The sequence below is a fragment of the Parus major genome, chromosome 15 (assembly GCF_001522545.3).
Source record: "Parus major isolate Abel chromosome 15, Parus_major1.1, whole genome shotgun sequence".
Classification (NCBI taxonomy): Eukaryota; Metazoa; Chordata; class Aves; order Passeriformes; family Paridae; genus Parus; species Parus major.
Window position 1 is genome coordinate 13,467,812 of NC_031784.1, and position 24,861 is coordinate 13,492,672.

Consider the following 24,861-nt stretch of genomic DNA (forward strand, 5'->3'; position numbering starts at 1 on the left):
GGGGGGTGGCAGTGCCCCGAGCACGGGGGGGTGGCAGTGCCCCGAGCACGGGGGGGTGGCAGTGCCCCGAGCACGGGGGTGGAAGTGCCCGGAACAAGGGGGTTGGCAGTGCCCCAAACACGGGGGGTTGGCAGTGCCTGGAGCACGGGGGTGGAAGTACCCCGAACACGGCTGGGACTATGTCCTGCATACAGGGGTGCTGCGCCCCCACTGGGCTGTATCACTTCCCCTGCCCCATAGTGGGTGCTGCCCCCCTTTCTGCTGCACCCCCTCTGTCCTCATCTATTCCCTTGCACACACTGGAGTGCAACCTGTCCCCGGCCGTTCTGTACACCCCGAACACTCCTGCACACCCTGAGGGGGTTCCCACCTCTATTCTCCATCTCCTTTGGGGTGCTAACACATCCCCCCCATTCCATCCTCCCTCTGGGGTGCTGCCAGCCACGCCCCATTTTCCCTAGCCCCCTGGGGCACTGTGTCCCCCCACCCCTCTGCACACTAACAACACACAGCGTTTCTACCATGCCTGAAGTCCTCCTTCCCTTCCCCTCCCTGCCCCGCACTGGGATGCTGCTCCCCATTCCTGCTCTCTCCATCTCCCCACCATACAAACACTGGGGTGCTGCCTCCCACATTTTGGTGGACTCAGTGATCTTGGGGCTCTTTTCCAATCTTAACAATTCCATTATTTTCCCCCCTCCACCATTTCCATCTGTCTCAAGCTGGGGTGCTGCCCCCTTCTGGCACTGTTCCCCAGTCCCGGGCAGCCTTCACTGCCTCCCGCCCTCTGCCAAGAGCTGGCACCAGCCCAAAGCTGCCGGTAACTTTCCATTATTCAGGCTACAGTTCCAGTCAGCTGCGCTTTCCGGATCGATGGGCCGCTGGCCGGCACCCCACGGTCACGGGGGTGGGCGGTGTCCCCCCACCCACGACAAGCGAGGCCCTTCCGGAGAACACTGGCTGGGGATGCGCCGTCCCCCAGGCAAGGCTGCACAGCTGCCGTCCCTGCTGGCAGCTGGGGCCACCGGCCGGCTGTCACATGCTTGTCACTCGGTGTTACAAACGCCGCGGAAACCGCTCTTTAGGGTGGTTTGCGAGCGGGATGTGAGTCAGGCTGGTGATGCAGGTACTGGGAGCCTTATCTCTGATCCACACCCGGGCACTGCTTATCGGGGACCCCGCATGTGCCATGGCGAGTGCCCCCTGTGCCCCGCAGCCACACATCCCCTGGGTGTCCGTGATAGGAGTAGGCACTGGTGAGGGCAGCGGGAGCTGTGCAGGGGCAGGCAGAGCTGAGCCATCCCAGAGTGGGCTGCAAACTTTGGGTTTTTTCTAGAAAAGCTTCAAAGCACCCTGCTGCTGCCTGGCAGAAGGGTGGCTGTTTTGAAGTTGTGTAGCCACCTTTTGAAGGTGTGTAGCTGTAGTTTCTCCCCTGGACACGCAGCCATGGTCCAGGCAGTGCTCAGCATTTCCATGGGGCTGAGCCAGGAGCACCTGTGCTGCCAGGCTGGCACTGCTGCCCTCCGTGCCTGGGCCAAGGGCTCTCCTGTGGGTGACCACAGAAGACTTTCAGACAGGCTCTGCCGGCACTTGTATCGCTCCTGCTGATGGGTGCCAGTGGTTTGTGAGCTGGCTGGGCTGTGCCGCTCCCCTTGCTGCAGATTTGGGGTTTGCATGTGTGGTAATCCTGGCTAGATGAGTTCTGCCTGTGCTGTGTGGGCCATTCACACCCAAGAGAGTTCCCAGTGCATCCCTGCCCAAGTCCCAGTGGGATTTGCCTGGATATCAGGAAAAGGGCCTTCACCCTTTCAGGCACTGGTCAGGCACTGAACAGACTGTCCAGGGAGTGGTCATGGTCCCAAGTCTGTCAGAGCTCAAGGAGTGTTTGGACAATCAGACACAGGGTAGGACTGTTGTCCTCTGCAGGGCTAGGAGTGGAACTTGATGTCCTCATTTGTCTCTTCTACCTCAGGATGTTCTATAATTCTATGAACAGGGACCAAGCCCAGGGTGGCATGGGAAGAGTTATTTTGAATGCTGCCCCTTTCCAGCCATCACTCTGTGTCCTCCCTGGCTCTCTTTGGGGTAAAATCCCAAATTCTCAGTGCTTCTACCAGGGCTGGTGCTGAGTTGGGCTGTGTCTGATAGGGAGGGGTGGCCAGTCCTGGGTTCATGGCTGCTGGACTCCAGAGCTGTGTCCTCTTTGGTGAATGCTTCAGGATTGTGCTGCTGCCAGCCAGCTACAAATCACAGCAGTCAGTGGGTGGTTTGGCCTCTTGGTGCCGTCTCCTGTTGCTCTTCTGAAGCAAGCCTTACATAATGGCAGGGAAATGCCCTTTCCACCTCAGCAATCAGCTGTGGCACCTCTTCCACAGCCTTTCTGGCTGGGAACAACAATGCAATGGGGCAAGAACCGGCTTATCCCACCTGCCGCAGGCTTCTGCCTGCTCTGCTCAGGCTGGCATCCAGGACTCTGCCAGCTTGTCCCAGGAGGCCTCAGGCACATGCTGAAGGCTGCTGCTAGGTCATGGTGACACAGCTGGAAAATGTGTCCTACAGGCAGCAGAGGGCCGGGGGCTTCAGCATGTCTGCAGCCTTGGGTGGGGGGCGGAGAGGCAGCACTGAGCAAGGGTTCTGATACCTGGGGTGAAACAGCAAGCTCCCCCCCCCACCATAGTGGAGGTGGTTGGAGTCCCCTGGCAGCCTTGGGGCATTGCTGGGCCACAGGCATCCCAAGATTGCAGATGTGTGCTGGCACAGGGGAGGGACAATCCTGCCCCTGGCATTGTCAGATGCTCTTCAGGCTCTGCCATGCAGACCGTGGACTTGGCTTCCTCTAGAAATTCCTTGTGTAGATATCTGACACTTTGCCACAGTGTGGGATCACTGTCCCCAGCCTGGCCAATGCTGCTCTGTCCCAGAGCTGCCGCCTTCCCTTCTCCTCCTGTTCCCAGTGCTGCTGCCACCCCTGCCCTATGCTCTGTCAGCTTGTGCCTGGGGGTCATGGGGCAGCTTCTGTTTAGCTTGAAGCTCTCCAAGGTGGTCCTGTGGTGGTCCTGGGCTGGTGTGTGCTGACAACTCTGTCTATTCTGAGGTCTATTCTGCCAAGAGCTTTGCTTTATTCCTACCTGTGGATTTTAAGCAGCACTTGTAGCTACAAAATGGACTTCATGTGACCACAAGTCTTTTCCTTGGATGTGGTAGTTCAAGGACAGCTTCCCCCTGACCCCTCATCCCCTTTGTCAGACCCATTTTCTGCTGAGCAAAGCACACCCGCTGTGCTGCTGGCACCCTCTGGTAACCTCCAGGGCCAAAGGGATTATTTCTGACAGCAGGACCTTTGTGCTGCTCCTGAGCTGGTTTACTTAGCCTGATCCAAAACTTCCTGAATGCCCCATCTGCTATGTCAGCTGGATTACCCCCCCCCAGCCATCCAGCAAGTCCTCACAACCTGGTTTTAGCAAGTGTTGCTCCCAGGCCCTGAGCTCAACCTTGAGGTTGTTTCTGTCTGGATACAGCCTGCCAGGAGTGTCTCGATGTGCCCAGAGATGGGACCTGCTCTGAGACACTTGTGGGTTTGCAGAAGGGATGGTCAATTATGAGCCAGTTTCAGTGGTACTTGGTGGGTGAGGGAATGGCTTTGCTGGCCAAGTTTAATATTGCAAAGTGGGCAGCTGGTATCCAGGACGAAGTTATTTCTTCAGCTGGAAGGAGCTTCCTTCATTTTGCTTGATGCAGAAGAATAAAGCAAGCACTGTGGCAGTGCTTTGAATGCCCCCTAGAGGATGAAGGACCAGCTGGTTCAGTCATGTAGCAGAAATGTTACTGGAAAGGGTGTGTTTATCTTCAGGAACATGAAACACTCTTAACTCCAAGGGTGTTGTTTGCCATTTGAGCAGTGTGCCTTCACTCCAGCCACCTGTCCCCACTACTTTGGATGTTGTGCCCCAGGTGTGCCTTGGGCTCAGAGCTGTCCCCTGCCCACAGGACCCATGTCTCTGTGTGCCCTCATGTCACAGCAGTAATCAGTTGAAGCTGTCCCCTATGCCATGCCACCTGCTCCAAAGGGAGCTTCCACTAGCACGGCCTCTGCTGACAAATCCCATTTCTGAGTGTATGATCTCTCCTTCCTTTCCTTCACCTTCTGTACTCACGGACAGAAAGCTGCTTTCCCTGTCCTCAGGTGAGTAAACCAGGGAGCAGAACCTGCTAGATATGGTGCCTGCTGCTAGATATGAGCTCCAGCTGCTCCTGCCCTGGCTCACACCAGGCTTTGAGGCAATGTGGGGCTGTTCTTGGCTCCAGGGAGCCAGGGGGAACAGCTTGTTTCCACTTGATTATGCTTCCATCAGCCCTAACCCATGTCACAGGGTTTCCATATGGGAGAACATGGACCATGGCATGTGCCTCTCTGCTCTCCTGTCCAGGCCTGCTGGCTCTGGATGGGTGGCTTTGCTGCTTCCCTCACACTGTGCTTCTTCCCCATTGGGCACAGCCAGTTTGGGGACAGGGATGCCAAGGCAGAGACCTCCTGGAGGAGATGGCTCTGCTGCCACCCAGGCCTGCTCTCCAGGGGCTGGCCCTGTTCCAGGTGGGACCTTGGGTCTGCACCTGGGTTTAGGGTGTCAGCAACAAGACTTAGCTAGTCAAGCTCAGGAAGGACCTCGTGATTTGGCCAGCATCCCCCAGGCCATCAGAGCCCTGTTATTTCCATGGCAGAGACTTTGGGCTTAAAATTCCATCTGAGGTCAGCTGGAGTTGAAAACGAGACATTGTAAGTTGCTGGCTGAAGCCACATCAAGGGGAGGAGCATGGAACAGCAGGGCACCCTTGGCTTGATGTTCTGCTTCATGTTCTGGCTGCTGGTTCCATCAAGATGAGGAGGCAGTGGGTTGATGCTTGGTGTCACCACAACAAGGACCATGAGCAGGTTGGAGATGGAGTGTGCCAGCCCCACCAGACTGATCTCGTGCTTGCCATGGGGTGGCTTTTTGGAGAACAGCTCTGAACCCTGGGACAGGGCATCCTCACTGTGCTGCCTCAGGGCTCCCAGGTCTTTCCCTGGATGGATGGTGCAGCTCTGTTCCCTTCCACAGGTGGGTTTTGGGCATCTGAGCTGCCAATTGGATCCCATCAGCAATGGGATGGCGAGGGAACAGCAGGGTTCAGCACCAGGGTGGCAGCACAGGAGCCTCAGAACTGACCTGTCCAGCAGCATAGGGTTGCAGGGGTTGCTGACCTGGCCCTTATCTTCCCTGTTTCTCTTCTTAGCTCCCGCACCTCTGCAGCCGAGAAGGAGATGGGAGGTGAGTGACAGGAGATAGCCTGGAGGTCCGGGCACTGCAGGCCTGGTTTTGTGGGGGAAGGACCCAGGTACCACAGCCTCAAAAAATGAGCTGGATGAAGAACAACGTGGTTCCTGGCCCAGTCTTGCCCCTCAGCAAAGACTCAGCCTCTGCTCAGGCACAGAGCAAGCAGAGCCCATGTCAGTGCTGGGGGGCTCTTCTGATGTCCAAGCCAGAGCCTCTCTCCCCTTCACCCACACTGGAAACTCCTGGGGAAGCCATAGGAGCTTGGTGGGGCATGGCCCATCTTCATCCTCTTCCACCCCAGGAGCAGAAAAAAGGGAGAAGCAATACCAAGCCCATCAGGGATTTGGGGATCACCATGGTGGAGTCACCAGTGCCCACACCTATTTCTACACTGATGAGGCCAAGTGTGACCAACACATGGAGACTTTCCTCCGCTGTATTGATGCCTCAAGTGAGTGCTCCCCGTGTCCTGGACAGCCCCACTGTGCTGGGGACTGCAAGGATCTCTCAGTTCTACCACCACTGCCATATCTCTCCTGCCTGAGGACTGATGGTGAGGTTGACTCTCTTTTGGTCTTTGTTCCGTCCAGGTGGCAGCTCAGAGGATGGCTTCTCTGCCATCAAGCTGACAGCACTGGCCAGACCTCAGTTCCTGGTGAGTGCCAGAGCTGTGACAGAGTGTGGTGGGGCAGAGCCAAGGTCACAGATGATGCTTCTGCTGGGGCAGGTGGCATCTCTAGTAATGGCAGTGAGGAGTGGGTACCAACAGCCCGTCCTCTGTGAGCCTGAGACCCCTGGAGACCCTGCCTCAACTTTTGGGGAGATGCAAAGAGCTTAGAACTTTAAAGGTTTCAACATGAAGAGGGATGTGTGGGTTTTTACTGCTTGGTTTGGCCAAGGTGCCTTCTGGGGTCAGTATCTGTCTCAGGCTGGGTGTGAGCTTGCAAAGCCCTGGCAGGACAGGAGGCTCCAGCCTGGGTGTCTCACCTGGAGCCCTGTGCCCACAGGTGCGGTTCTCAGAGGTGCTGGTGAAGTGGCGGAGATTCTTCCACCAAATGGCTGCAGAGCAAGGCCAGGCCGGGTGGGATGTGCTGGACACAAAGCTGGAGGTGGAGAAGCTGCAGGTGAGGCAGGTGATGCCTGTGGGAGGAGGATGTGCTGCAGAGATGCACTGCTGGAGGTGGCTATGGACACAGAGGTGCCAGAGCAGCCCTGAGCTGTGACACCCCAAGCAGACAGACCCCTGTAGCCCCTGACACTTCTTTTGGTGGCAGGAGGCACTGGCCAACCTCGGCATTGTGAGCAAGGCAGAGAGCCAGCAGTGGTTAGCAGGCGAGAATGTGGGCGTGAGCGGGTAAGCTGCCTGGGACCTGCGGGTGCTGCAGGGCAGGGACACTGGGGGACTTTGTCCCCATCCCTTGGGCAGCAGCAAAGGGAGGTCTGCAAAGGCCAGCTCTGGCTGAGCACAGCAATGGAGCATAGGGGAAGTTTGGGTGGAGGTGACAAGACAAGACAGGATGGCACATGTCACGTGTCCTTCCTGCTGGTGGGGGTTGGGAGCTGATAGAGAGCCCCCTGCCAAGACACCAGCAAAGACCTGGCTCTCTGCTCCCAGCACTGTGGACCTGCTGGACTGGAACAGCCTGCTTGACAGCTGCACCAAGCTCTCCAGGCCTCTGCTCATCCCCAACAGGAAGGTGGGTGCCCAGCTTTGCTACCCCCAGAGTGGTCCCACAGAGTGTTTGTGGGAGCAGGGCAGGGGGCTCGTGCTCTTCCTGGTAGGTGCTGGTGGCTGCAGGGTTTAGCCATGCTGTGAGCACAGTGTGCAGCTACCAGGCTGGCAGGCTGCTCACGCTGTCATGCCATGCTGGCTGGTGGGGCTGGGGGGCTGGCATGGGGCAGCAGTCCTGGGGATGGGTTCCCTCCAGGGGTGTTTGTGTCCCCCATGGGCAGAGCTGGGTGCAGGCAGAGTGCCACAAAGCTGTTCTTTTTTCAGACTGGGCAGCTGGAGCCTCTGCTATCACGCTTCAGCAAGGAGGAGGAGCTGCAGATGAAGCGGGTGCTGCAACGCATGGATGTCCTTGCAAAGGTGAGGGGACACTGGGGCTGGGGTGCCACAGAGGGGGACACATGAAGCAGGCAGCCCTATGAACCCAACCTGTGTGTCATCACCCAACAGAGAGCCATGGAGAAGGGCGTGAGGCTGATGGTAGATGCGGAGCAGAGCTACTTCCAGCCAGCCATCAGCCGCCTCACCGTAGAGACACAACGCTGCTTCAACAGGAGCCAGCCCATCATCTACAACACCTACCAGTGCTACCTGAAGGTGAGGCCAGCATGTCCCTGTACTCTGGTACATCATCTCCCGAAGCCCTGGCAGTGCAATGGCACAGGTAGTCAGGGGTGGCAGTGGAGCAATGACCTTGTGCCATCTCTTCCACTGGTCTCAGGAGGCTTACAACAATGTGACAGGGGACATGGAGCTGTCACGCCGGGAGGGCTGGCACTTTGGCACCAAGCTGGTGCGTGGGGCCTACATGGAGCAGGAGAGGGAGAGGGCGGCTCAGATGGGCTATGAGGATCCCATCAACCCAAGCTATGAGAAGACCAACGAGATGTACCACAGGTAAGGGACAGCCCCAGCCACAGTGCTGCCTTTTGCCCCAGTGGGAAGAGGCTTCACCAGAGGCCTGTCTTGCCTTACAGGTGCCTGGACTATGTCCTGGAGGAGATCAAGCATAGCCGGAAAGCCAGCGTGATGGTGGCATCTCACAACGAGGACACAGTGAAGTTCACCCTGCGCAGGTGGGTGCTGGGCAGGAAGCGTGATGAGGCAGGGACAAGTGGCTTAAGGAATGTGGGGGCCCAGCAGTGATGCAGGCAGATGTGCTGTGGTTTGTCAGGTCCCCCCTGAACTCACCTGGGAGAATCCTGGCTCCACCTGGTGCTCAAGGCTTTAGATGGGGCTTGGAGTTGAGGAGCAGCATGGTGGCCCCAGTGGCTGCAGAATTGGTCCCATCACCAATTCAGAGGCTGTAAAATCAAATCCCTCAAGGTCTAGATCCCAGCATCCATCTAGGATGTGGTCAGTGCCATGCTGTCCTATTTGGAGATGATCCCCAATACTGTGTCCCCAATCCTCTGGTGGGACACAGTACCTTGGTGAGCTCTGCTGTGTCTGCTCTCCGCCTGTGCTGAGGCTTGTTTTGCAGGATGATGGAGCTGGGGATCCATCCCTCAGACAAGAAGGTGTGCTTCGGGCAGTTGCTGGGCATGTGTGACCAGATCACCTTCCCCCTGGGTGAGTGATGGGAGTGGGAGGCTTGGCAGAGGTGCTCTGGCTCCACCAGGACCCCTAAGAAAGAAGGCAGGAAGGCAGGCAGGCGGGAAGGTGCGGGAAGGGAAGGTGCGGGAAGGGAAGGTGCGGGAAGGGAAGGTGCGGGAAGGGAAGGGAAGGTGCGGGAAGGGCGGGAAGGTGCGGGAAGGTGCGGGAAGGTGCGGGAAGGTGCGGGAAGGGAAGGGAAGGGAAGGGAAGGGAAGGGAAGGGAAGGGAAGGGAAGGACTCTCATAGAGCACTGAGTGAGCACAGTGCCTTGCCTTGGGGAGTGCTGTGATCCCTGCATGGGGTTTGTGGAAGATGTAGATGGGGATATTAGTATATAGATGAGATATAAGAGTCACATCTCTCTCCTGGAGTTCCATGAGCCTGTAGTGGCTGGGCAGGGACATTTCCCATTTTTGAGTCTGAGCAGAGATTGGGGTGTCTCATGGTGGGGCAGAGACTGGTTCTGGCAGACAGAAACCCTCTCCTGTACCTCCTTGGCCTGGGGGTGTCCCTTGGCTCCAGGGGAGGTGCACATCTAGTCCTCTCTGCTAAGAGGATGGCACCAGCCTCTTGTGTGACCTTGTCCTCAGCCACCAGCCCAGGCAGTGGAGCAGCACTACCAGGGGCCTGGAGAGCAGGACACACAAGGGTCCAGGTAGCCAGCCCCGGTCAGGGACTGATCCCCCTGCACACACCAGTGTCCAGAGCAGAGTCATAAGGCCAGAAGAACAGCAGGAGGCAAACTGGGCAGTTGTCCAGCGCAGATGCTGCTCTGTCCTGGAGTTCTCTTGGAAGTGGGGCTTGGCTGCCCATCTGCAGCCTCCTCCGGTCATGCTGGAAAAATGTGTTAACTTGATGTTTCTGGTTGAACGCTCCTTGAGCTGGCCCGGCCCTGGCTGCCGACATTCCCAGGGCTCCCAGTGACCTCGGCCCACTCCCTCTGGCGCTTTCCCAAGCTCCCGGTGCTGAGCTGGGAGAGATGCACCGCTGCTCTCCCCACCAGGCTCCTCCACTGCCGGCATCTCCCTCCCAAGTGCCCAGCCACAGCCTCCTGCACATCCATCCCTGCTCCATCGGCACAGCCTCAAGGCATGGGAGAGCAGGCAGGGGAGGGCAGGCGGCTTTTTTTTCTTCCCCGCCTCTTTTTTATTTGCTTCCTTGTTTTTCCTTCCGGCCCTGCTTTTCTTTTTCTTTTCCCCCTTTTATCCTCAAACCTTTTTCTTTGCACTTTAATCCCCTTCTTTTCCTCCTTTTTTCTCCCCATTCCTGTCCCTTCCTCTCCCTTCCTGTTCCCTTCCTACCCTTTCCCCTTGTCTTTTGCCCCTTGCCCCCTTTTTCCCCTTTTCATGTATCTTCCTACTATTTCCCCTTATCACATTTTTTCACTTTTTCCCTCCTTTTTCCTTTTGGCACATTCTTTCTCTCTCTCTCTCGGCACTTCCCTGACACACAGCCTCTCTCCCTGCAGGCCAGGCTGGCTTCCCCGTGTACAAGTACGTGCCCTATGGGCCGGTGAATGAGGTGCTGCCTTACTTGTCCCGCCGGGCCCAGGAGAACAGGGGCTTCATGCAGCGAGCAAACCGCGAGCGGGACCTGCTCTGGAAAGAGGTCAAGAGGCGTCTCCTCACAGGAAACCTCTTCAGCCACTGACCCCAGCCTCAGCCCTGGGGCTCTCGTACCTTCAGCCTGAACCACTGTGAGCATTCACCATCCGAGTTCTGCTGCAGCTCCCCCAGCCCCCTTTGCCCTGGGAGAGAAGTGTCCTTGATGCTGTTGAACCACTCAAGCCTTACAGTGACCTCTGGGATCACCCCAGCTGCCCCAGGGATGTCCTTCTGCTGCACCACAGCCTCTTGAGCTGTCCCAAGGGAGATGCTGGGGCTCTCCTGCCAGCTCGCCCTGTGCCTTGATGAACACTGTCCCAGCGTTTTTTTCCTGATTTATCTACTTTCCTTGTGCCCATGGGCTCAGATCCAGGTGGCTGGGTGACTTGGGGACAGGCTGGCCTCAGCCAGAAGCTCCTCCAGCCTCTGCCAGGGCTGGAGCTTTCTGCCCACCAGACCTTTGAAGGGGCAGGATCAGCCCCTGTTGCCTGTCCCTGCCAGCTCACTGGCTTTGCACTGACCAGAGCTGGGCAGGTCCAGGCTCTCCCCTATCCCACCGGGATAAACTGACAGGGGTTGTCCATCCTCAGGCACACGTCCAATGGAACAGGAGGGGCGAGGCTAGTGGGCTGGCCCCATCCCTGTACCATTCCTGCCCTGCCCACAGTCCCTGCTTCTAATGATGGACCAGGGGCAGTGGGAGCACCAGGACCTGGACCATAGTTCATCTCTGCTGTACATTGGATTTGGAATGGTACATTGTACATTGGAGAATGGAAATGGTAAAATCACAAGTTTTCCTGCTCTCGTCTCTCTCTCTCTCTCTGTTATTGGGCAGCCACATGTCCCCAGGCAGTGCCATGGTCTCAAAGGGGGGTTGGTGCTGCATGGTTTGGCTTGGGCCAGAGCTTGGGGAAAGGAGTGAGTCCAAATTTCCGGGGACTGGAGAAGCTGTGGAGCTTTCTATGATGGGTTTGGGGAGAGCTGGGAGCACTGGGGCATCCCCCTACCTGCAGAGGAGGGAGTGGCAGCATGGAAGAGCCTCTCCCCACCCTCTGACCTGCTTTTGGGGGACATGCAACCTACAGGCTTTCGCACCTCAAATTAGGGACGCTTTTTCCTGGGCTGTGAAGGACCACAGGCATCTCTGGGATTCCCTGCCTGGAGCTATGGCAGTGTCTCCTTTTTTCCTTGGTCAGTCCCTCTACTTGGTGAGCCACCCACACCAAAGGGGTGATGTTTCAGCTTTCCTGAGCTGTTCATCTCCTGCCTTTTCTCTACCTGAGACTCTTCTGCCTTAAAAAATAAAACCGGGAGGGGAGCAGGGAGCCTTGCCTGGAGCATGGGACCAGAACAGCACTGGTGCAGGCAGCAGCTGGGCTCCTGGGATTCAAAGGAATCTGGGAGATGTTCTAGGCCCTGGCTGCCTTCCAGCCCATGCAGGATGCTGTAATAGTGGCACAGAGTACCCTGGTGCCCCAGGGGCTGAGCTCTGCTGCTACAGCTGGACCTAGGGCTGGCTGATGCAGGAGCAGCTGTTACACACTGTGAGCTTCTCCAAAGAACCTCAGACATCTGTGTAGTAGGGGAGGAGAAGCCCCTCTTGACCCTCTTTTTTGCAGCTAATCCCCTCCCCAACCCTATTCCTAGGACAGGAAAGCTTTGCAGCCTGGGCCAGTGGGGTTGTGTGTGCCTGTTTGCAGGGGTTGTGTAGGGCTGCGGGTGCTGCCTCCCGGATACCCAAGGCACAGGATGCCCTTGAAAACCCAAAATGCCTGGTTCCTCACAACCTTTCACAGAATATCCTCAGCTGGAAGGGACCCACAAGGATCATCCAGTCCCATCCCTGGCCCTGCCCAGACCCCCCAACATCCCACCCTGGGCATCCCTGGCAGCGCTGTCCAAACGCTCCTGGAGCTCTGGCAGCCTCGGGGCCGTGCCCATTCCCTGGGGAGCCTGGGCAGTGCCAGCACCTCTGGGGGAAGAACCTTGCCCTGATATCCCACCTAACTGGCACAGCTGTATCCATGCTCAGCCAGAAAACAGCAACTGCCACTTTTATTTCTGGGTGCACTAACCCAACCAACTCTCCCATATCCCAGGCATTCCCCACCCTGCTCAGTTTTAGCTTTTGCTGCTGTTTTCTGCTTGTTCTAAAGGAAGAGGAGGCATGGAAATGTGGTGTGTGTGTGTATGTGTGTAGGACCCTGTGCTGCAGCCTTGCTGCTTGCAAGGCTGCTGCTGCAGCAGAGGAGAGCTGGAAGGGGAAAGAGCCATATCCTTGCAGCAGCCATCCTGAGAGCCTGACCACAATGAGGATGGTGACAAGTATCTCATATTGTAGGTCTCCCCATGGCCCCCTGTGCAGTCCTGCCCACTGAAGCAGCCATGGGGATTTTTGAACCATTGACAAAACAACATCTTTTTACTTAGTTTTGTGTTTGGAAATACTACAGTGCTGGGATTTCTTTCTTCTGTCATGTTTTCCAAAACACAGAAAGACCGGAGACAGGCACCTGGCAGGGTCTGAAATGGGAACTGCAAATAATGGTGTGATGGAAAGCGTGGGCCAAGCTCTGCATGGACAACAGCCTGGCCAGGAGCAGTGGGATGGGAGGGAGGGAGGGGTGGGTGCTACCTGTGGGCTGTACAAGTGCCCCAGGCCCTGACAGCACCAGCCAGCCCAGAGCACTCTGAAACCTGCCTTCACCTCTTCCCCACTGCATTCTCAGCTTCTCCAGCCTCTTATGCCAGCTGGCAGCATCTTCTGAGGGAACAGCTTATCTCTCTGGCTACAGCCCAGTCCCTGCCCTGCCGTGGGTTACATGGGTAGAAACAGAGCAGTTGAGATGCATTGCCTCCTGGCCAAGAGGAAGAGAAGTTAAGTTTATGGAAGCCAAAAAAGTATACAAAAGCTGACACATCCTCACAAAAAACACTAGCACAGTGAAGGTGAGGCAATGTGATCCTGCCTTGGCTCATTGTGACTGGGACAGCAGAGCACAGGGGCTGCTCAGCACAATGCAGGAGGATGAAGAGAGCAGGACAGGAAGGGAATCCTAGCTATGGAAACAGCCTGAGTGAGGCTACAGCTCGAGGTGGGCACAGCTGCCAGGGAAGGCATCATCACCAAACCCAGATTTCTGCCTAACTTTGGAGCTGACCCTCCCCATCCCACTTTCCCCAGCAGAAGGGATGCCAAGCTCAGCCTGAGGCTGAGTCATCCCAAAGAAGCAATTCTTGCCTCTATGGTCTTCACATTCCTGCACCTGTGAACAGGATGGGGCAGAGGGGACAGGGACGTGGAGACAGGGGGAAATGGACAAGGGATCCTATTTCCTGGGGCTACTGCCAAACACATGGAATGTGCCAGGGAAAAAAGAAGGGGGAGAGGGGGTGCTACCCAATGGTCACATTCCCACTGGCAAGACCACCAGAAACTTGCCATTGGGAGTCATTTGTCTGAGCAAGAGAGCAGCCTTCATACGCATCAGTAGTGCCAGTGGTGATGGAGAGAACCTACCAAATGCCTTTACTCTCTGCTTGGTGCAAGGATCCTAAGGTGCTCAGAACTCCCTGATCCTCTCCAGAAGGATGCTACTCAACTCCTGCCTACAGGGATGGAGCCTCCGCATCCACAGGAGATCCCCGGAGGTGTGTGGCACTCAGAGGCAGCCCTTTGGGAGATGCACTGTCTGTACACCTTCCCTAGCTCTGTGCAAGCTATCAGCATTCCTCAGGAGACACATGCAGATGTTCAGCTGCATTTGCACTACCTCTAGGGAGATGGCCCCATCCACACTTCCCCCATACTGTTATCAGGTGTCCTGGGAGCTCAGAGAAGTTTGAGGCATCTCTTACAGTGACCATTAAGCTGAAAATCCAGCTGGCACAGGATGGTGGCCAAGGATGCTCTGGCCCATTCAGTGCTGCTGCACTGTCAGGCTGAGGAGGTTTATTGGCAGGGCTGCCCCACTGTGCTAGAGATGTGGGACTTGTGCAGGTATCCCCTTGAATCCCAGCTGTGTCCTTGCAGTTGGTTAACCAGTGGCTACTCTGAAGCCTTTCTGTCCCTGTACAGGGTCCTTGGCTCCACTGCTGCAGGCACCACTCGGCTCCCAGGGGTCCTGCATGGCTCCCAGCAGACTGGTCCAGGCTGCCAGACACATGGAGATGCCAGATCACTGGCATCTGGCACCTGGACCTGCAGAACAGCTGGACACTGGGGCTGTCAGACACCCAGAGCTACCAGACCTTTGGGGAAGCCAGATCCTTGGGCTGTCAGGAATCTGGAGCTGCTGGATCCCTGGGTCTGGTGGATACTGGGGGTTTCGGGCTCCTGAGGGCTGCCAGAATGCCAAGGCAGGCTGACCCTCGGGTCTTTGGGCACCCAGGACTGTGGGACCCCTGGAGCTACTGGAACCACAGGTCAGACAGATCCCAGGGCTGTTGTGCATCCAGGGCTGCCGAATCCCAGATACAGCCAGGGGTTGGGACTGCCAGACCCCCGGGGACAGTCAAAACCCAGATCTCTGGGACACCCGCGGCTGTCGAACCCCTGGAGCTCCTGGACCCCGGGGGCCATCAGCCTGCTGGGGAATCCCGGGGCTCTGGAGTTTCCAAACCACCGTGACAGCCGCTCCCCGGCGCTACCGATTCGCGGGTCGTCCACACCCCGAGCCGCTGGACTCCCAGGACTCCCGGGAGCTGCTGGACCATTGGGCTGTGCTGGAAGCCAGGACTCCGCATCCTCCCATTCCCCCTCGGGGACCCTCCCCGATTTCGGAGGCGCTGCCCACCCGCTGCAGCCTCTCGGGGCCGTCGGGGCGGCGCTGCCCGGGGCCGGGGCGGCGGCGGCAGCGGCCCCCGGAGCCTGGCCCGGCGTCAGGGGAACCAATGCGGAATTTCCTGGCTGGCGGCGGAGCCCCTCCCGCCGCTGCAGAGAGGGGCGCGGGGAAGGCGGCGGCGAAGCGATCGCAGCGCGGCTTCCGCACGCCGAGCGGCAGAGGGGAGCGGCGGGGAGCTGGGACGGCCGGGACCGGGAGCGGCGGAGCCGGGGCGGGGGGCAGCGCCCGGCCCTGGATGGGCTGTGCCGGCTCCGGCTGGGCCCCGCCGCTCCGCCGCTGATGGCGGCCCGTGGGCTGCCACCGCCCCGCCGCGCCCGGGCCGGGGCCGGGGCCGAGCTGCTGCCGCTGCTGCCGCTGCCGCTGCTGCTGCTGCTGCCGCTGCTGAGCCGCGGAGCCGCCCAGGAGCTGAGCCCCCGCGGCAGGAACGTCTGCAGGGCCAGCGGGTAGGAGCGGGGGCGGGCAGGTGTGCGGGACGGGACGGGACCCCCAGCGCCGGGCCGGGGCCGGGGCCGCGGGACGGGACGGGACGGGCTCGCCGGTCCATCCCCCATCCCGGGCAGCCGCGGCGCTGGGCGCCTTCCAAGACAAAGTCCGTCCTGTGCGCGTCTGAGAGGGGGGAGCCGGCGGCGGGGAGAGCTTGAGGAGCTGAGCCCGAGCGGGACCAGAGACGTGGGGGCTGCTCCTGATCCCCCGAGGGCTGCGGAAAACCGGTCCTGGATGCCTCCCGAGCCAGTCCTGGATGCCCGAAGCCGGTTCTGCTGTAAGGAGTTGCGTTTGGGTGTCTCGCGGATGGAGTTGTGAGAGGGACAGAGGGCAATCCTGCATCCTTGGGTCAGGATCTGGGCTGGGGAGCCGGTCCTGGGTGTCTCCAGGGATCGGGTTGCACTGCTGGCCCTGGACTGGTGAGATACAGGATGCTCTGGGTATCTCGGTGAGGCTGCCCCAAGCTTTTGGGGATTGTGGGGTTGGCAGCCCCAGGACGCTCGTGTTTGGCTTCAGAAAGAGGGTGCTGGCACTGTCTAGCTGTCCCGGGGGTCATATCCTGCCTGCTTGGCTGGGGGCAGGGTCTCAGGAAGTGGCACTGACTTGTCCCTGTTTTGAGTGCTCTCCGTGTCCTACAAGTTCCTTTGCAGAGCATCACCTCAGCCTAGCTTCTCTGCAGTGCTCAAACTCGGTCTGCCCAAGCTCCTGGGCCAGGCTGGCCCCAGCAAAACAGGAGAGAGCCCACAGCTGCTGCCTCCCGCCTGGGAGAGCTGGATCCCCAGCGCTTGATGGGGGGCCCAGGCCATAAATGCACCTTTACATCTCGCCTGTGAGGTCAGACGAGTCCACAAGGAAAACATGAGCTTGAGCTAGAGGGGCTGTATAATGGCTCCATTCAGCAGGGCCACAGGGCGCTGGTGCCCCCTCCTCAAATTACAGCCAGCGTTTCCTAAGGAGGCATTTTCACAAGCCAGAGTGGCCGCAGCTCCCATCAGCGCTGTTCCTTGACAGGGAGCCGTCCCTCCTCAACTGCTCGTGACCTGCACAACCAAGCTGCCACTACATCTTGGGGTGGCAGAGGGAACTTGAGTAGTGTCCCCACCCTGTTCCTTGTATCCTGCCCCAGGTGCTGGGGATGAGGTGCCTGGATTCCCCCCATGCAGAAGGACCCCCTCATCCCCACTGGATGAAGGAGGAGGAGGAGGTGCTGCACCAACACCACAGGGCTCAGGCTCGCTCACTGTGCCACCTGTGGCTGCCATGGGGTATGAAAGAGGCACTGGCTGTTGGGTGGGACAGATGGGTTGTGTCCATTGTCCGGCAGGACTGGGGCCTGAAGGCAGCCTAGGAGCTGCGGATGGCAGGGCAGGGACAGTCCCTAGGAAGCTCAGATGACGTTTGCATCACTTCCTATCCCTCACCCATCTGCAAACCCTTCTTCCCTCTCCACTCACTCACTTGGCACCCACCCCCATCATTGTGTACAATGGATGTGGAGGACTCCCCATATGTTACCATCCAAACCCACCCCAGTGGCCCCAAGGCCCTGGTGCTGCAGGTCCTGGGGCCAGGAACAGTGGGACTGGAGGTGGCTTTGGGAGGATGTCCCATTGTCCTCCACCCAAGGCTGTTTGAGCTTGTTTTACCCTTGGCTCTGCAAAGCCAATCCAGACATCCTGTGGAGATGCCACCATGGGTTTCAGAGGCCTCAGGATTGTGTGACTTCTTGAGACCTGGCTCCCAAGTAGAAATTCAAGGAATAATTTAGGGGAGAAGAAAAGGGCATATTTGGGGGTCTTTGGGGTTTTGTGTTCTAAATTCAAGTTGTCCTTAAATTTGAAGTTCATTTATAACTGGTTTCCCATTGGTATGATCAAAGGTCCCAGTGGTGACAGCCTGGGCACTGCTTTGTCCATGTTCTGCTCTCTTGCTAACATTCTCTTTTCCAATCTTTGGTCTTTTATTTTCTTTCTCTGCCTGAAGAGCTTCTGTTTATGCGCATGATCCTATTCCTGACTGCCCTGAGGATGTCTGTTTGTCTGTCTGCACCCTGAGGCTGAATGCTGCAGCTGGCATCTGCTGGGGAGTGCCAGTGCCTGGAACCCAGTGGTTCCAAGAGCACTGTGTGCCAGCTGGGTGGCACTAGGTGATGGGTGAAAGATTAGCACTGGGGTGATGCTTGGAAGGAGCAGCAGGGCAGGTATAGAGAAGCACTGGGGATGGGGAGTGTGCTAATGGTTCTCTGAGCACCAGGGGTATGCTGTGTGTCTGCAGGGCTCTTCTGCAGCTCCATCCATGGGGTTGAGTTGGGTGATCTCACGTGGGACCACAGGCAGCAGCTCCCAGCTGAGCCTCAGAATCCAGGGATGTGAGCCTGCTCCTCATTGTTCAGGGCAGGCTCTGCTGGTCTTATTGAGGAGCCACCCCCCCTGCCTCAGAGACCTCTCTATAGCCATTGGTAAAGTGATTTCCTGGGGCAGTGTAGGATACTAATCCACAAGTATCCTTTTTCTCTGTGAAAAGCCTGGGATCATGAGCTGAGATCCCAGTGATGCTCAGCATGAGCAGGACACAGCTAGGGGCCTGGGGCAAGGCTGGCATGGAGCACTCGTCCCTGCAGGTGCCAGCTCTAGCTCTGCCCACATCCCACTCTTTTTCCTCCTTATCAGCTGAGGTCTCAAGCCCTGGCCACAGCTCAAAGGCAGATTTTCATTGTTTTTTTCCCAGCATTTGTGGTGCTTTGAAGGAAAGGAAGTATTTGCATACTGGATGTCTGCAGTGCCATGTCCATGTGGGTTGGGAGTGAGCTTTTAAACACATGTCCCAGTCATCCTTTTCCAGTGCTAGGGGGGCACATGGAGAAAGCCCCTTGTCAAGGAGCTGAAGCCATGAAACACCTTTAAGTCCCACACCCTGATGCACACTGATGACCTGCAGCCAGCACTGACCCTCCATGGGCTGGCCATGCTCTGGGACCAGTCCACGTACCCCACTGGGAGCACTTGTTTCCCAGACTCACATCCTGGCTACCTCTCCTTGCCACAGGACCAAGTTTATTTGCTGTCAAAGCTGCTGATAAATGAGGTGGGGGCTGAGCAGGGTGTGGGAGGCCATCAGCAGGCACAGGGAAGGAGAGATTAGCTATCAGGGAACAGATAAGCCCAAATCCTGTGAGGTGGTGGGCTGGTTGCAGCTGGGGGTAGTTGTGGTGCCGCTCACCTCCTCCAGCTCATGGCAGAAGTTTTTCCATCCTGCCACCACGTTCCAGTAACTCCCAGCTCCCCACCATAAGCTCAGGGGTTTTATCACAAAGAATACTTTTTGGCACATTTCCCATGATGCTTGTTTTGGTGGCCAGGCTGGGTTGTTGGAGGCAGGTTTCCCAGGTGGAAGGGTTTCCTCTTGCAAACCTGTGATGGTTTCATTCTAAAAGCCACCAAACTGAATTTCCAAAGGGTGATGTGGTGAAAGCAACCCCAGGTGCAACAGTGAGGTTTTTGCCATGATATGGGAGGGCAAGAGCACCATGGACCCTTCTCCACCTCTGCCTGAATACCCCAGCACAGCTGGCAAAGCTTTTTTCTGGGGGGGCACAGCCTGAAACCTCTTGCAGAGAAGGACCTTGTCTCCAGTCCTCAGGGGTCCTCGGGGAGGTGATTTGGTGGTTGTCCCCTCTTTGCCATTAACCCCGTGGATCCCCTCGCATGCTCGGTGGGAGCAGAGCCCCCATTGAGCCCTGGGGTCCCTGTGGGGGGTGTTTGTGCTGCTGCCATCACAGCATCTTGCGGCTGCTTCTACAGGCCGCAGAGATGGAGCTATTTTGGGCTCCAGCTGCAAGGCATTTTTTCCAGGCCTTGAATCATTTTTGTGGTTCTTTTCTGCCTCCATTCCAACTTTTCACTGTCCTCCACGAAAAGGGGGACACGGTGCTCCTGGCTGGGCCATGCAGCTGCTGCCCACCGAGGGGCCAGGGCAGCAGCTGCAGCCCCAGGACCCCGGTTTGGCTGAGGGGGGGGGCAGCTCCCTCCCCGGCCCCAGGATGAGGCGGTCTGGCAGCCAGACGTGGTCCTGTGACTGCGCTGGGTTTTGAGCGAATACTTCCTCGCTGTCTCCTCCTCTTCTGCATTTGTTACATATAAAGAGGAAAAGGGGAAAAAAAAAAAAAAGCAAAAGCCAAATGCATTCCAGGCTGCGCTGCCAGACCAGCCTGGGTGAAGTTTTCTTTGACTACAGCATCCACCTGGGCTGTTTGTGACCTTCACCTGTGCGACGAGGTGGTGTGGGTCACCCCAAGGATGAGTGGGTGGCTCCAGGGATGAGCAGGGGTCCATAAATGGGGATTTCTGTGGGGTCATGGGGAGTGCAGTCCCCAAGCCCAATTGCAGCATCATGAGCCCCCAAAGATTTGCTTGGGGGGGGTTCTTTGACAAAGCGTGGGTGAGGTGTCCCCATGTGTCCCTTCCCAGCAGAGAGCTGAGCATCCCTGGCGGAGCCTCTGAGTGGGTCTAAGCCCCCATCCTGGTCAAGTTGTGCCAAAAATGTCCTGTCTGATGATCCTGTGCCTGGTACTCCCTGGAGGTGGTGGCACTCCAGGACTCTCAAGAGCTCAGGGACACATTCCAGCTGCCTGCAGTTGGCATCCCCCTGCTTGTACATAGGAACATTCCCTGGGGGCTGGCTATGTTGCAGCTATTCCAGCCAGGTGGTTCCAAGCTGCCTTTGGGGTTCCATCCCCAGACCACAAAGCACCATGCCTGGGTCTCAAGTCATGTTTTGACATGGGGCATTTAGAATCTTCCTTTTTTCCTCAGCTTTTTGGGTCTTTAGATTTTATTATTTTTTTTTTTTTTTTGTAGAGGTTGCAAACATGACTTTTGCTTTTTCATCACTCCTTATTAATGGGAAAAACTAGTCCTGTTCTTACTCCTGGCATCACTGAATGCCTGATGGGGCACCCATGGGATGCCCTAACAGACCCATTAACTCACTGTGTGCTGTAGGAGCCAAGAGCTCTCCTTTCCCTTTGGAGGTGTAGAAGCCCCCAGCAGGACCTCTCACCATCATAGCTTCAGTACTCCCGGTGGGCTTTTGGGAAGGACCAGGACTTTCTCAGGGTTGTAACTATTTGTGATGCTTTTTTTATCTCTGCAGCTCCTCGGTTCTTGTGTGCTGCCTGGGATGGAGGCAACAAGGGAGCGAGTGTTTAATAGGTAAACACCGGTATTTTGCTTCATTGGGCTCTGCCCATCCTTCACTGAGCCCTCCTGGCCTCACCACCACTGTCAGGGGCCACCTTGATGTGTCCTGTGGCTGGGATTCCCCATCCTGGGGACCTGCAGCTGGAGTCCTGCCTCCCTGCAGTGCTCCAAGCCAGCACCGTGTGGATGGAATGGGTGCTGAGCCGCAGTGTCAGGGGTCAGAGCTGTGGGGGTTTCTTTCCTTACCAGCTAGCTCTGGGTCTAAGGACTTGGAGATGCTGCTCAGGGTCCTGAGGGACAGTGAATTGCCCCCAGGGTGAAGGTGCAGCTGCAGGAATGGGACTGACATTCCCTGCAGATGCTGCAGCAGCATTGGGACCTGAGCCAGAGCCACCAGTGAAGCCGAAGCTGCTCAGACCAGGCACGTAGCCTACGATGGCCTCACTCACAGAGGCTGCTGGGACTGCCAAAGACCAGTGAGCTTGGACTGGGGCCATACAAGGTGTCACAGCTCTTTACTGGGAGCCACAGTGACCCCAGCATGGGAGCTTACTGTGCTCATGGATGGTGAAACCCTGGGAGCATCATTCCCTGCATTGCCAATGAAGACAGCTGCTTTGGGGTTCTCCCAGAGTCTCGGCTGGCCACAGGGCTCACCATGCCCCAGGAGAGCTGGAGGTGCAGCTGAGACCAAAGCCCACATAACCAACTAACCCACTGTGCATGAGCCCTGTAACCACTCGCTGCATGCGTTGGGAAGGGGATGTGGCCTGTTTGGAAGGGAGAAGGACAGGATCTGCCAGGACACTGAGGGGTGGGATGGTCCCACAGCAAGCTATTCCCGTCTCTTGCCCTCCCAACCTGCTCTAACCTTTAGACTCACTGCTCCTAACATGTGTAATCTGTCTGTTTTAGGGGTTTCTATAATATCCGTCATCATAGGTCTAACAACTCCCAGGTAAGGTGGCTGGGATGGGTGGTTGTCTCTCCTCCTCCCAGTGCCTAAGGAAGCTTGACCAGGGCTGTGCAGGATCTGCGAGTGCTGCCTGTCCCTGCTGCCTGCCCCACGTCCTGCACTTCCCTGGCTCCAGACATCAGCTCAGTATGAGGTCCCCTCAGCAGGAGATGGGTTGGTGGCCTTTGGGGGCAGGTGCTGGGATGGCAGTGCCCACAGCCCCTCCTCTTCATGTCCCCTTCTCCCCTCTAGCAATGTGGAACTGCGCAAGAGACAACACCATTGGGTGCAGCCTCTGGCAAGGACATGGGTGGGTGGCAGGAGGCTGGTGGCCAGGATGGATGGCATCCTTTCTGGGTGGCAGAGATGGGGTTGAGCAAGGTGACAGGAGGCTGGTGGAATTTTTCTGGAAAGGGTCCCATCCGGCCCAGGCAGCTGCTGGATGGGACAGAGCCACGACTCAGCAGCACACAGAGAGTCACTGCAGAGCCCTTTTACTGCTCTGGGGGGGTCTGGGGGGCTTTAAGAAGCAAGCACTGGTACTCATGCCTGCTGTCTGTCCATCTGTCCAGCCATATGCGAGGGGAACTTCACCTGCAAGGAGAACGAGGTATGCGTCAGGCCCGGCGAGTGCCGCTGCCGCCACGGCTACTTTGGTGCCACCTGCGACACCAGTGAGTACTGGCAGGTGCCTTTGTGTCCTCAGAGACAGGTTCACCAGGGTGGACCTGGCTCATCCTGGGGTGACTTTCCAGAGCAGATCACCAGGGATGGAGCATTGTGAATGCTCCTGCTCTGCCCTTGCCCGTCCCCTGGCTCTGCTTCCCCTTCTGGTGTTGTCCCCTTGCTGGGGTCTTCTCTTAGATCCAGTGCACTTGGGGAGGAGAGGGAGGACTGTGGTCAAGAGGTACTGTTGGGACTGGGGGTCTCCATTGGCGGTGGGGTTGTCCCTGTGGGCAGTGCTGAGGCTGATGGCTCTCCCCACAGAGTGTCCCCGGCAGTTCTGGGGTCCCGACTGCAAGGAGATGTGCACGTGCCATCCCAATGGGCAGTGTGAGGATGTGACGGGCCAGTGCACCTGCAACCTCAACCGCTGGGGCCCCAAGTGTGAGAATATCTGCCTCTGCAAGCATGGCAAGTGTGACCAGAAGACAGGCAAATGCACCTGCGAGCCCAACTGGTGGGGACCACAGTGCTCCAGCTCCTGCTATTGCAGCCACAACTCCCAGTGTGACCAGCAGACAGGCAACTGCCTGTGCCAGCCTGGATGGTGGGGCCGTGGCTGCAACAACCAGTGCTCCTGCAATAACTCACCCTGCGAGCAGTTCACGGGGCGCTGCCAGTGCCGGGAGAGGACCTTCGGGCCTCGCTGCGACCGCTACTGCCAGTGCTACAAGGGCAAGTGCAACCAGGTGGATGGGACCTGCACCTGCGAGCCGGGCTACCGGGGCAAGTACTGCCGCGAGCCCTGCCCGGCCGGCTTCTACGGCCAAGGCTGCAGGAGGCGGTGAGTGGCCAGCCTTGCTGGGTCTGATCTGGCACCGGTGGGAGGTGGCAGCAGGAGGATTTGGGGTGTGCTGCGTGATGGGTTCCCCTCGTTGCAGGTGTGGGCAGTGCAAGAGCCTGCAGCCGTGCACCGTGGCCGATGGGCGCTGCCTGACGTGTGAGGCAGGCTGGAACGGCACCAAGTGTGACCAGCCCTGCTCACCTGGCTTCTATGGAGAGGGCTGTGAGAAGCTCTGTCCCCCCTGCAAGGATGGCCACACCTGTAACCACATCAATGGCAAGTGCTCCCACTGCAACCCGGGCTGGATTGGAGACCGGTGAGTGTGGCTGGGTGCAGCATTGGGTTCTGGGAGAGAAGTACCTGCTTTCCCCCATTCTCCCAGGGAACAGGGTCATTGAAGGCTTCTGCAGCCCTGAAACCAATCCTTTGCACAAGAGTTTGTGGGAGAGCATCCCAGCTTGAGAGCTGAGCCCCACTGCAAGCATCCAGGGTCTGAGGGGAGTTGGGCAGGGGTCTCGCAGGCTCCCTCCTGTTCCATGTCTGTGTCAGTGGGTTCAGTCCATCCCTGTACCCCTCTCCTGGCTTCAGAAAACACAAGCCACCATGGTGATATACAGCCCCATCTCCATGCATGTGGAGGAATGCTGGAGGTCCCCAAGTGCCACAGGTGCTCCAGCCACTTGCCCTCATCCCTCCCAGGTGTGAAACCAAGTGCCGGAACGGGACATACGGGGAGAACTGCGCCTTCGTCTGCAGTGACTGCGTCAATGGCCAGTGCCACTTTGAGACTGGGCAGTGCCTCTGCCACCCCGGCTCCCATGGCACATAGTAAGTGAATGCTGAGCACACCCGGGGGCACCTTGGGGCACGGGTGATGCTCAGGCACCTCCTGCCCCCTTGTGTCCTATGCTGTTGCCAGCTGAGAGGTTTCCTGCAGTGTAAATGCTGGGTAATAGTTTGGCTGATTTGGTGAGCAGAGGGGGAAGGACAAGCTCACAGAGCAGTAAGGGGTGTTGTGCTTTAGAAAAGGCCTGTTTGGCAAAAAATAAGATCAACAAAGTGGTGGTTTGTTGGGGGTTTTTAAGTCCAGGGTGGAATTTCTAACCAAAAACAGAGAGAAAACCACATCTCAGAATAACAAACAGCCTTAGGCACATGGCATCTGTGGGGAGCTCCTGCTTAAAGCTCTGCCTCTGGCTGGGGTCTTCCCCAGGCCTCCCCCTTCCTCAACTCCAGGGGCACAAGGGCCATCAAGGTTCTGCTCACATCCCCAGGTAGTTTTTCCCAGTGTGGGATTGAAATGTTGTTTGAAAAGATGAGGAAAGCATCTTCCACCCAGCTGGGACATGCAGACAGATCCCCCAGATCCTGCCAGGTGGTGCTCAGGTTTTCCCATCAATTAACTGAAGGTGACAGCAAGGGCAGGGATTTGGAGCTGGCATCTTGCCCATGCTGGCATTTCACTCAGGGCATAAAAACAGGGAGCATTTCCATTTTTTGGGGGGTGGTGGTATTTTGGGGCTTTGCCAACCACTTTTGGTGCCAGAACAGTTGCTGGGCACTGGCACCTGTTCAGGATGCCCAGCCTGGGCCTCATGGCCACCTTTGGTAGCAAAGGCAGAGGTGAAAG

At 57.6% G+C, this 24,861-nt stretch overlaps 2 protein-coding genes across 8 annotated transcripts in view; both read left to right on the top strand.

Annotated features, from left to right (window-relative positions):
• Positions 1-4,965: 4,965 nt before the first annotated feature.
• LOC107211479 (proline dehydrogenase 1, mitochondrial-like) lies at positions 4,966-11,045 on the top strand (the record flags this gene model as incomplete). The annotated part of the gene is made up of 13 exons (XM_015643495.3): positions 4,966-5,096; positions 5,272-5,306; positions 5,614-5,763; positions 5,903-5,967; positions 6,320-6,436; positions 6,587-6,666; positions 6,928-7,009; positions 7,309-7,401; positions 7,492-7,638; positions 7,763-7,938; positions 8,019-8,117; positions 8,525-8,613; positions 10,106-11,045. Coding segments are annotated over 13 exons (1,446 nt in total), but the record flags the coding sequence as incomplete, so codon positions are not given.
• Positions 11,046-15,314: 4,269 nt separating this feature from the next.
• SCARF2 (scavenger receptor class F member 2) overlaps positions 15,315-24,861 on the top strand; it is a 19,657-nt gene continuing 10,110 nt past the window's right edge. The window contains exons 1-6 of one of the 7 annotated variants that reach the window (XM_015644414.3): positions 15,315-15,531; positions 20,723-20,781; positions 22,297-22,398; positions 22,712-23,231; positions 23,329-23,547; positions 23,931-24,059. In XM_015644414.3, coding sequence (XP_015499900.2) covers positions 15,368-15,531; positions 20,723-20,781; positions 22,297-22,398; positions 22,712-23,231; positions 23,329-23,547; positions 23,931-24,059 — 1,193 coding nt within the window. In that variant the 5' untranslated portion in view covers positions 15,315-15,367. Of the gene's footprint in view, positions 15,532-15,591; positions 16,837-16,857; positions 20,782-21,127; positions 22,399-22,711; positions 23,232-23,328; positions 23,548-23,930; positions 24,060-24,861 lie in introns of those variants that run through there. The other 6 variants (XM_033518167.1, XM_033518170.1, XM_033518171.1 and 3 more) reach the window with 6 other exon arrangements.